Source organism: Adiantum capillus-veneris, chromosome 27 (assembly GCF_014529385.1).
Source record: "Adiantum capillus-veneris isolate H3 chromosome 27, ASM1452938v2, whole genome shotgun sequence".
NCBI lineage: Eukaryota > Viridiplantae > Streptophyta > Polypodiopsida > Polypodiales > Pteridaceae > Adiantum > Adiantum capillus-veneris.
The window spans coordinates 58326139-58338579 of record NC_140957.1 but is presented as its reverse complement, the minus strand read 5'-3'; the positions used below and the strand labels follow the sequence as shown (position 1 = coordinate 58338579).

Here is a 12441-nt window from a genome sequence, read left to right as displayed (position 1 = left end):
AAGCTCTCACAAAAGGGGAAACGGGGACACATGTCACAAGGCTATCACTTATGCTTCCTAATTGTCATTGCTAAGCTTTGCAGGGGTCATCCTGTTTGCAGGGGCCAACAGGATGCTAGCATGAGCAAATAGCAAGAGGGGTCGATCAAGAGAGAGAGGGGGCTGATTTTTGCAAGGCATTATCACACACACACACTCACACAATCTCATGTGTGAAGTAAAGAAGACTATCTCCTTCTCAAGCTTTAATGGAAATCTCATCATCTACTCCAAGCTCGTGAGAAGGGAGGCCTACACCAACAACTCTTGGCTTTGTGATGCAAATCCAACCAAGAGCCAAGCTCCAATGCATGCTCATCTCCTCTACCATGCTAATTACTAAGCTATGAAAAGCTATTAAGAGTGATTATGTGAGGAGACATACTTCTTTCTCGTAAGAGTACTCCTTCTTCCTCTCGATCTACTCTCATACCCCGCTAGCTCTCACCATCTTCGAAGGTGTGTGAGGTCTTGGGTCTGAGACCGTGAGGGAATTGATGTTTTGTTTTCAAGTGTAAGCTTGATGCTTGAAGCTTCCATTTTCATTGCACCAGCAAGTTATTGAAGGAGCACAAAGTATTGTATTGTAAAATGTATCCCTTGATGGGGGAAACCTATAATACAAAGCCTTTTGGAGGGGGGGACCAACTCCATGTAAATCCGGTCCTCAATTGTTGTCAATAGCTTAATTTCTCTGTCTTTTTGAAGTATTGTTCATCCCTATCCAAGCACTCTTGATTTGCTCATTAGGAATCTATTCTTAATGAAATGCTCATTATGTCTATGTTATTTTCCGCTACACACAAGTTACTAGACCATTAAATGTTACAGTATCTGTGGTTGATGAAACTTGTGCTAGCATCTCAAAAGTTATTGATCTCAATAATAGCTTAATCAAAGGCGAGATGGTGGATATTTGTCCAAGCTCATGAAAGCTTATGGCAAGACAACAAGCACAACTCTTGCTTATGCAAGTAATAGTGGAAGAGCTAATGCAGTTAACAATGAATTCTTATAATTGCTCAATCAGTGGATATAATATTTCTCAAAAGATCCAAACATGGATAGTTTCCCAAGATTGTGGTACATGTTGCTCGCACAAAAGGTGATCTTATAGATGAAAAGCACCCCAATCAAAGATTTGCTATAACAGCTGGTCAATCAACACGTGCAAAGTACAAAAACTAATTTTCCTTGTTGAGTGTCATAGGTTTATTATGGTTTTGTTTTTTGTCAACATCATTGTCCAAAGCCTTGTTTTAGCTTATCAACTGTCAGTTATTGCCATGTTAAAATTGTATGGGTTATAGACATTGCCACAAATAAGGGGTAGCCCTCCCAAAAATCTGTTTGGTTCAAGTCCTTGTTGTTAACCACTTCTCATGAGGTTATTGGGTAAACCTAAACCCAAGGGTTTGGAAGTAAACCAAAAACTCCATATGTTGGTAGCTCCTTTGACCTACACCCTATGTGTTTGAGGAGGGGTTCATTGTTGTAGCACGAGGTTGTGGGTATATCAAAACCCTTGGTTGTGAGCACACCTAAAACTCACAGTTTATGACTATACCTAAAAGTCATGGTTAAGAGCGAACCTAAAACTCTATGTGACGAGAGTGGTGCGTCTAGTTTAGGCTTCAAGGTAAGATTGTTAGGTTCAAGCCCATTACTCGTGGATACATACCCTATGGCATGTAGACACAGTCAATTTTTAGGTGGAGTTTGTATGGCAAGTTTTCATCTTTATATATGTAAGGCATTTTGGCTTGCCCCAAAGGGGGGAGGCCTTAGTGATGGGTTCCCTTTTTGCTAATGAAAAAGAGAATAATTTTTTTGAAGTATATATTTTAATTTTTTGGCCTGCCCAGATGCAAAAAGTTTTGATTGGCCAAGCACACACAGATACTCATTGCAAAGACAAGGTTGAAGGGTGAATCATGAAAAGGCACCATCCCTATTTTAGCATGTTAGCATGTTGGGCTTTCAACTATATCTATACCATGCCCCCTACTGCTGTTGCCACTACAGGGCGTGAGCTCGCCATGGCTCTCGATCATACATTAAGCGTGCAGGCAAGCCTCAAAGCCAGAACTCATCTCACATTCAACCTTCACCGCCTTTACCTTGCCTTAAATAACAGACACATACACACAATGGATGGAAGCTCTCGACTTTGAAAACGCTCACATGGAAAATGCTTGCTCCCCCACCATCGGACTGGCTGGCCAGGGAGGAGAAGAGATAGCCTCGAGATGTGTGTGTGTGTGTGTGTGTGTGTGTGTGTGTGTGTGTGTGAGAGAGAGAGAGAGAGAGAGAGAGAGAGAGAGAGAGACTCATTAGGGTTTTTCAGAGTGCATCTTCTTCTGGCGAAGGAGGCGGCAGCATGGTGCACGTCAGTTTCTACCGCAACTATGGAAATACGTTCAAGAAGCCCCGCCGTCCTTATGGGTAGGAGCGGCTCGATGCAGAACTGAAGCTTGTAGGGGAATATGGACTCCGTAACAAGAGAGAATTGTGGAGAGTGCAATATGCATTGAGCCGCATCCGCAACAATGCCCGAATGTTGCTTGCACTCGATGAGAAGAACCCACACAAAATCTTCGCATGTTCAGATATGGTCTTCTAGATGAAAGCCAAAACAAGCTTGATTATGTTTTGGCATCAACAGTTGAGAACTTCTTGGAGCGTCGTCTGCAGACTCTTGTCTTCAAGTCAGCATGGCCAAATCGTGCTTATCAAGCAGAGGCATATCAGGGTTGGCAAGCAAGTTGTCAATGTTGCCTCTTTTCTGGTAAGAGTGGATATTTCACAGAAGCATACTGATTTTGCACTGTCGAGTCCCTTCGGGGGCGACAGACCTGGTCGTGTGAAGAGAAAGAACATGAAGGCTGCTGGTGGCAGGGGGTGAAGATTAAAGTGACGATGGCTTGTGTGTGTGTGTGTCTTTTCAGACTTCGCATTTTCATGGATGATGGTTGCCCCTCCAGGCTCCAGCGTTGCTTTCCCTGACAGTGCTTGCTCAATGCTTTTCTCTCTCTCTCTCTCTCTCTCTCTCTCTCTCTCTCTCTCTGCCTCTCCTCTTAATAAGTTAAAGGTTGCAGAGTGACTAGGACTACTCTCGAGCATTGGGAAGCTGTAATAAAAATTCTCAGAACATCGCGCAGCGCTCTCTCTCTCTCTCTCTCTCCTCTCTCTCTCTCACACACACACACAGCTTGGACAGTGACTAGAAAGTGGTCTTGAGTTCTCTCTCTCTCTCTCTCTCTCTCTCTCTCCCCCCAAAAAATACCCCTCTAATTTGTGGGAATTCCCAAAATACCCCTCTAATTTCAAGAATTCCAAAAATACCTCCAATATTTTATCCTTATTTCTCAAAGCGCCTTTCAAATTTTCCAAAGTTCTCAAAACTAGTGTGGCCGGCCGCCTCTCTCTCTTTCTCTCTCCCCCCCTGCGTGCGCACTGTCCTCACTGTAGCCGGATGAAGGAAATTGCGACACGTGGCACTGGAAAACCAGTCTCCTTAATATATAGTATAGATACCCCTAATTACTTCGTTAGCCCCTCAGCAGCCACGTGTCGTTAACCCCTCAACAGCCCACGTGGCTGCAGCGCTACTGTAAAAACAGCGCATCAAAGCTATTGTAAAAGCTACTGCAACGCTTTACAGCGCTAAAAAAAACGGGTCACGATCTCCCGCGAAAAGCATAGCATAGCATAGCAGGTAGCGAACGCAGGCAGCAAGCAGGCCCTTTTGTGAGGGTTGCACACAGATGACAGTCAGTGCCCTGTAAAGGGCCAGTTGGAGCCGCATGTTGGAACCGGGAGCAGATCCCGTGTGGTTGCTTGTGGCGTGCAAGACACTTCGGACAGCTGGCAGCACAAGGCCCCTATCTTATTTTTGGTTACTTGTCGATGCCCGCAGTGGGCTGTGGACTGGAATTCACCCGCAGGGGGTTGTGGATCTTTTGCTCTCCACTTGGTCTCTGCTGAGCCAGAGTGTCGAGCCGGTTCAAAGGCTTTCGGCTAGTCTCTCGACAGAGACTCGAGCCCATTTTGTTGTATGCCATTCGGGTGAGCCTGGGGTGTCGAACCCGATTGTATTCCTTTTTTGGATTGAGCCGAGTTGGCTCCTCTAGTGACGCCGGCCACTATAGACCCGGCCATAGTGTTGCTCTCGGGCTCGCAAAGCCCTCGTGTATTGATCATAGCTGGAGGATTGTGGGTTCCCCGTTGTATGAGACATAGATGGAGCTTTGCGTATAGAGTTGTGGCAATGGTTGGAGGTTTGACGGTGCCTCCATGTTGTCAAAGAAATTGTCTGGTTGTGCAGTAAGTGATTGCTGGCATTTTAACCTGGGACATCCTGAGAAGCCTTTGGAGAATGAACCTCTAGCTGGTCTGGAGCTGAGCAGTGTTCTGGGGGTTCTAATTGTTGACACATTAGCAGACTTTCTGCCAAGAAGGAAGTCAACTGGTGTGCATCGTGTAGCAAGGTCGTAGTCTGTTTTCAACTGTGACTATTACGGTGAAATCTTGATCATGGATTTAGTAGCTTTGCGTATAGAGTTGTGGCAATGGTCGAAGGTTTGACGGTGCCTCCAGGTTGTCGAAGAAATTGCCTGGTTGTGCAGTAAGTGATTGCTGGCATTTTGACTTGGGACATCGTGAGAAGCCTTTGGAGAATGAACCTCTAGCTTGTCTGGAGCTGAGCAGTGTTCTGAGGGTTCTAATTGTTGACACATTAGCAGAATTTTTGCCTAGAAGGAAGTCAACTGGCGTGCATCATGTAGCAAGGTCGTAGTCTGTTTTCAACAGATGCCAAGCGAGGGCCTCTCTCCAGATGCAATCACCTACGTACTCCAACTGCAATCAACTAGCGTGCATCATGTAGCAAGGTCGTAGTCTGTTTTCAATAGATGCCAAGCGAGAGCCTCTCTCCAGATGCAATCACCTACGTACTCCAACTGCCTCCAGGATCGGGATGGGATGCGATCGCTTGGTATGCACTTATTGTTGCACGACATGTGCCAAATGGGGTGTATTCATGGGAGAGCCTATGAAATCACCTATGCATGCATCTTGAAGGCATGTGGCACAAGATGCTGATATGGACACAAAAAGATGTTATGCTGATATGGACACAAAAAACAATTATGTTGTTTGTCAGAGTCTGCTGGAAAAAGTTGTCATGCTTGGCACTATTTTGGTTGATATGTATGTGAAATTTCGTGCGCTTGAGAAAGATGTCATGCTTGGCATTGTCTTGATCGATATGTATGCCAAATGTGGTGCGCTTCAAAAAGCACAAAAAGTGCTTGAGGAGCTTCTTGTCTGGAATGTCGCTTCTCGGAATGCACTGATTGGGGATGTGCACAACAATAGTAGCGCCAGATTCCGGAGTGTGGACTCTTGGAATGTAGTGATTTCAGGATGCTCTAGATTGTTCTCAGCAGATGCAATCACCTGCGCATGCATCTTGAAGGCATGTGGATCTACGCACAACATGAGTAGGGCTAGAAAGATTTCGTGCTTGGCAATACCTTGGTCGATATGTATGCTAAATGTGGTGTGTTTGAGAAAGCACAAAAAATGTGTCTGAGAAGCTTTCTATCCGGAATGTTGTCTCTTGGAATGCATTCAGTGCAGGATACACGCAACAGGAGCAAGGCTAGAAAGCTCTTGGCTGCTTTCAACGGGGATGCAAAGTGAGGGCGTCTCTCCAAATTCAATCACATAAGCGTGCATCAAGATGCTCATATTGGCCTAAAAGATCACTATGATATTGTTAGTGAGGGGTCGTTGCCAACAATTGCCATGCTTGGTAATGCCTTGGTCGATATGTATGCCACATGTGGTGCGGGATGTCGTCTTTCGGAACACACTGATTGTAGGATATGCTTGACAAGGGCACATGAAGCTGTCGTGCTTGGCACTGTCTTGGTCGTTACGTATGCTTAATGTGGTGCGCTTGAGAAAGCACAAAACGTGCTTGAGGAGCTTCCTGTCCGAAATGTCACCTCTTGGAATGCACTAATTGCGGGATGCGCGCAACAAGAGCAGTGCCAGAAATCTCTAGGCTGTTTTCAGCGGACGCAAAAGCAAGTGTATCTCTCAAAATTCAGTCACCTATACTTTCGTCTTGAATGCTACGCTTACATCTTAAAGGCATGTGGCTCTACGCAAGTGCTCGAGGAGATTCCTGTCTGGAGTGTGCACTCTTGGAATGCACTAATTGCAAGATTTGTCCCACGTAGGCAGGGACAGAAAGCTCTAGTTTGTTTTCAGCAGATGCAAAGTGAGTGCCTCTCTACAGATGTAATCACGTATGCATGCATCTTGAAGGCATGTAGCTCTAAGCAAGATGCTGATATGGGCACAAAAATTCACAATTGTATTGTTAGTCAAAGGTTGTTGAGAAAAGATGTCGTGCTTGGCACTGTCTTGGTCGATAAGTATGCAAAGCGAGGGTCTCTCTCCATATGCAATTACCTTTTGCACGTACCTTGAAGGCATGTGGCTCTACACAAGATGCTCATATGGGCACAAAAACTCAGAAGTATATTGTGAGTCGGAGGCTATTAAAGAAAGATGTCGTGCTTGGCAGTATTGTCTAGGTCGATATGTATGTCAAATGTGGTACGCTTGAGAAAGCACAAAATGTGGCTGAGGAGCTTCCTATCTGGAATGGCATCGACCATCCAATGGCAAGTGCTTGCTCGCTTTTTTTATGACCTTCATCAGCCGCCTTGTCAAGACGTACAGCTATCGAGCTATTCATGCTCTAAACTACAATTTCGGCCCTCTGGCGTCTTTCTCATCGCAAACTGAGAAATCGTCATAATTATAGCCTTTCAGTGCAAAAAGGGGATCGGCTTCCTTTCTTCTTTCTTGGTACCTTCACAGAAAAACCACAAGATGGGTAATCACTTCGAATCGATGCAGGATGTCGGCAAGGAAGCTCGTCAAGGCTATTCTAAGCATATGCAAGCAGAAGGCCTTTCTCCAATGCAATCATCTATGGAAGCAAGCACCTATGCTAGCATCTTGAAAGACTTCGTAATATGTTGACATGGGTGAGATTTAGTTATCTTATCAAGATCAAATAGAAGTATGTGACGAGCACAACCAATTTATATTATCTCGTGATGAGAGTGCTCGTCAGTCACAACTATTCAAAAACAGGTATGCAAACAGAACAGCCAGAAAGCTCTAGGTTGTTTTCAGCTGATGCGACACGAGGGCCTCTTTCCAGTTGCACCTCTCTTCAGATGCAATCACCTACGTATGCATCTCGAAGGCAAGTAGCTCTACGCAAGATGCTCTTATGGACACAACAACTGAGACTGATATTGTTAGTCACGTGGTGCTTGGCAATGCCTTGGGCGATATGTACGCCAGATGTGGTGCGCTTGACAAAGCACAAAAAGTCCTTGAGGAGCTTCTTGCCAGGAATGTCGCCTCTTTGAATGCACTGATTGTGGGATGTGTGCAACAAATGCAGGGCCAGAAAGCTCTACGATATTTTCAGTGGATGCAAAGCATTGGAATGCACTTTCCCCATCATACACACAACATGAAGCCGATGCAAACGGAAGGCGTTTCTACAAATGCATTCACCTATGCTTGCACCTTGAAGGCTATTGACCTTATGCAAGCTTGTTGCGCGGAACGTCGCCACAAGATCGCAGGAAGGGTCTCTATCCAGCCGCAATCAACTACGTCTACATAGGAATCTGGAAGGCATGCGGGTCAACAGATGCAATCACGTACACAGTCATAGATATTAGAATTCACGATGTCAACGTTTGTTGGGAGTACGATTTCATGCTTGGTGGTGGTTTGATCGATATATATACAAATTGTGGTGTTCTCACAATAGCACAAAATCTTCATTAAGGATATCCTCCATGGGATGTCGTCTCTTACAGCGGGTTAAGTGCAGGAGATGCCCAACATCGTTGATGCAAGGAAGTCCATTGCCGACATACATTCAATCGCGGTGAGTAAGCATTATCATTTTCTGATTTTTGATACTGAGAATGCAGTTAATGAACACACTGAAAATTGCACGCTGTCGTGGGAATGGCACGTTCCTTCGTATTATAAAAATTGGGGAGGATTGTGCAAACTCCCCCATGCAAGGAGACTTGCATGTTTTCTTTTTTTTAAAAACATAAAAATGGAACAACAAACAATTAATAACATTGAGATCATGTATGATCATGAACATTGAGCTTGACAAAACTCTTAACTCTCCTTGTGGTTTTTGGCGAGGTACCTCTCTGAAGCACTACAATTGGTAACCAATTTATGCGGAGGTACACCACTAAACCACGACGATCGGTATCTCAAACACTCTCAGGTAAAAAAATCTAACACTCTTTCATGAAATCTCTCTCTCTCTCTCTCTCTCTCTCTCTCTCAGTTTCCAATATTTTGTTCGATCTCAGTTCGATGGAACATAGCTAACGAAGCACTCTAGTTATGATTATAAATTTCTCCAAAGATAGAAATATTTGTGGATTTTGATAAGAAGACCGATTCTCTATCAACACAAGATGCTAAAATTAGAATTTGAGTTGGTTATGTAAGCTTTAGAGATGAATTGCTATAGTATTCTTAGACATACCCCCCCCCCCCCAAAGGTGAGTTGCTACAAATTACATGCTACGCACTCAAAAATGGATCTCAATTGTCGAAAAGGAATAAAGATAAAAGAGTTGTGAACAATCCAACCAAAATAGGTACAACGGTTTTATGGAGATATTTACAAAACAATATATACGAGAGTTCCATTTTTGTGTCGAAGCTCTCTCTCTCTCTCTCTCTCTCTCTCGTCTCTCTCTCGTCTCTTTGCTCTGCACGCCTATTAGCTTCCATGGATCCTCATCGGTGCCATCCTCCCTAGTCGCTTCCCTTTCAATGACCTCATTTTGGGAGGGCCTAGTTCTCAAAGCTATGCAATTATGTTGTGCACTCAAATCACCAGATTTTGTATTCTTTTCGAGTTAATATAATTCCTCGAGTCACAATTGTGAGTATAGCAAAAAAATATTCTTTTCGAGATAACATAATTTCTGTCCACTCACGATTGTGCGTATGGCAAAAGACAAAAAGAAATTCCCTGTGTAATGTGGGTTGAATCTATTTATACTATGCTAGAGAGCACCTTAATGCCACAAGCCTTACAAGTGGCTCGTGAGCACAACCATTCTTGCCATGTTGATTCTTCATAGCCTTCACCTTACCCGATTGTTGACAATCTCCTTCAACAAGCCCAATCATGGGTTAGACCAATTGGCTTCCTACATTGCTTTGGATGCTCCCTCAGGCTTAGCTCTCGGCTACAAAAACTTCGACGGTGGTAAGTGTGCGAAGTGCCGATACCCCAGCTTTCCGTGTGTGACTGATCGAGTTTCATTAACCGGAAGTGCCGAGGCCCCACTATAAGACCTGCTATATATATAGCAGGCCCTTCGTGTGTGACCGATCGAGTGCCGTTGATTTGGAGAAGCATTGTTGGCCGGCCTCAACACTAAGTGACACCTATATTTGAAGAGGGGGGGGGGGGGGTAATGGGATCAAGGACGGAGAAGTTCACGCACGAAGATCGAAAGGATCGCAGCCGCAAATGTTTGCCTCAAAAACTAAACCTGGACACGCACTAAACCTGGACAATGTAGGCAATGCATATCAACTCACAATATTATATCGTAAAAACAGTTTTGGATACATAATGTGCGCGCGGGTGAGGTGGTTAGCCTATGTGACCCTAAACTTGGATTGCGAGCTCCCGGATTTAAATCTTGACGGTGTCCCTCGTTTTTCTCGCTGGCCACGTTTAGTGCCTCTCGTTTTTTCGACGGTGCGCCTTGTTTTTCTCACTAGCCAAGTTTAGTGCGCCTCGAGGTCCTGTCCCCCAACCCCGACCGTCGATCCCATTACTCTCCCCCGCATTAAATATAGGTGTTACTTAGTGCCAAGGTTGGCCGGTTACAATTAGTTCTAACTTCAAAACTACCTAGGCCTTAGCCTATGTAGGGTATAAATTTATAAAATGGTGGCTAAGAGGAAGGCCACGTAAGTCTTGTTCTTATGGTCTAGTCTCTGGCAGCGCAGGAAGGAGATCATTTTCTGAGATGGTGTTAACCGCACCCTCATTCCACGTCATCTCTCTCACAGAGACGGATCCTCTTCCGCCTGCTTCACAGGTTAGCATCCCGAAACCTTCCTTTTCTTTCAAAGTGAAAGCTTTCCGCAGGAAATCTGGAGCTGAGCTTTTTGCCAGGGCCTCTCTTGTCAGCAGAGCTCATTTACTCACACAGAGCAGCAGCAGTGAAACTCTCAGAGAATCGAATTCCTCTGAGGAAAAGAAATTCGATAAGGGCTTCAAAGGCTTGCGATCAAACGGTCGTCTTAGGCAGCAGTTGCATGGCGCCCAAGATTTACATGATAACCAGCAACAAGCTTTGCAAAGATTGAGAGGTTTCTCTGCTCTACGTAAGGATACACCTTCCAAAAAAGTTGTCAGTTCGGTGCCGCAGAGGCGTCACCTGTATTTGGATCCACCTGCCCATCTTCAGCAAGCCCCACGTACAGAAGATTTAGAATCTTTTAATATTGAGAAAGATCGCGCCAGTACCTCCAATGGTTTTGCAGGCCAAAATGCGCAACCTGCAAAGACAACAGGAAAAAATGCTCAATCCATAAAGCGTCGGAGTGGTAGGAACTCATCAAGAGGGTTTGATGTTTTGGATGACCTAATGTCGGCTCAGGGCCGCAACTCAAAGGCATTGTTGGAGAGTTTGCAATCAGAAATAGCAATGGAAAATGATGAGATACTGAGTTTCAGATTGGACTCTGTAGAGGATGCTCGAAAAAGCCCTTTCCTGAGCCAAAAGTGGGCCACGAGAAATGACATGGCAGGAAAGCTTGGTGGAATCTCTCAGATGATCGCAGACTCTAGAAGAGTACAAAGATGGCAACGGATATATGAAGATACGACAGAGTCTGCGACAGTGTCGGGTCCCTTTGCCAGTTCCATAGAAAAGGCATTATCTCCATCTGTGGTTGCCAAATCAGTCCATGTAACGACGAACGCCAGCCCCAGCAATGCAAGTGTCGTGCAGCAAAGTGTTAAGTCTCCGCAACTAGAAGATATTTCAAACGTGTCTCAGCCAGCTCTGCGTGGGCAAGAGGTGCTTTGGGCTTTGCAGAAGGCAGCCATTGAAAAGGCCAAGAAGAAGAACAAAAGTCGCAAACCTAATGATAGGGCTGTAAGAGGAAAGGGGAGGGCAATGGATGACTCCGGTGAGTGGCGGAATGCAAAACCCATTGTTTTAAAACCCGAGTGGGCTCTTCAGATTGATGACCTTGATCGCCGCATCGAAATGCTCAAAAATCCAATGTTGTTGTCATAATAGGAGAGGACTATGGCTTTTTCATTGTTGTATGCCATACGCTTCCCGTGAACCGTGCATTAACAATGCATGATTCAAGGTCTGCATTTGTGTTAATCCATGTGGATTTCAGCATTTATACATGTTTTTTAACTCAAATACCAAGTCTTGATGTCCCTTGTCAGTCATGCATTTATGTTAATCCATGTGGACTTCATCGTTTGTACATTTTTTAAAAGCTCAAATACCGAGTCTTGACCCTTGTCAGTGATGCATTTGTGTTAATCCATGTGGATTTCAGCATTTGTACATGTTTTTTTAGCTCAAATACCAAGTCTTGATTTCCCTTGTCAATCATGCATTTGCATATGATATGCTTTTAAGCAGGGGATTATGGTGAGTTAAAGATAAGAGAGAGAGAGAGAGAGAGAGAGAGAGAGAGAGAGAGAGAGAGAGAGAGAGAGAGAGAGAGAGACTTCACCTACCCTGTCATTATCGCCATGGATGATGGCGTGCATTTGAGACTCACCTTTTATGAGGTCCTCATAGATTTTGCTCTCTGATGGTTGTTGGGAGCCCATTATCGTCATTCGATCTTCCATGAGACTCTTATGTCGTGCCTTCATGATGGAGGATGCCAGTCACTGGAGACCTGGATATGGGAGCATTGCTCGTTGTCTGAGTTGTAGTAGGATTTGGAGGTTCGATGTTGGCCATCAACAAACTGATCCTTTCGTTACAGTCCCTTCTTTCAGTACGCCTCTATCGGTTGACATGTTGTACTCAGGCAGTAGAGTCAGATGTACAGGCCCACACAGCTATCCACTTGGTTGGATGCAGGTCTTTCTCATGCTTTTGCGACTCAGTACTGGTCCTTGCTGGCAAATCTTGTATTGTATGTAGATATTAGCTCACACAAGTCTCCTGCTTGGAACCTTGTGAGGCAACGCTCAAACAGGACACCATCAGCGTGGTAAAGTGGGCTCATATTTTGGGGCCTAATTTT

General features: G+C 44.8%; 1 protein-coding gene and 1 pseudogene across 1 annotated transcript; both read left to right on the top strand.

Annotated features, from left to right (window-relative positions):
- Positions 1 to 2057: 2057 nt before the first annotated feature.
- On the top strand, positions 2058 to 3190 carry LOC147422043 (small ribosomal subunit protein uS4z pseudogene; annotated as a pseudogene).
- A 6928-nt stretch (positions 3191 to 10118) lies between these two features.
- LOC147422042 (death domain associated protein) lies at positions 10119 to 11697 on the top strand. The gene has a single exon (XM_086503566.1). It carries the CDS (start codon positions 10176 to 10178, stop codon positions 11454 to 11456), a length of 1281 nt encoding a protein of 426 aa, XP_086359692.1. The 5' UTR covers positions 10119 to 10175; the 3' UTR covers positions 11457 to 11697.
- Positions 11698 to 12441: the final 744 nt, after the last annotated feature.

Excerpts from the sequence above, each read along its gene's own strand:
- LOC147422042 (XM_086503566.1), top strand. The coding sequence starts at position 10,176 with ATGGTGTTAACCGCACCCTCATTCCACGTCATCTCTCTCACAGAGACG.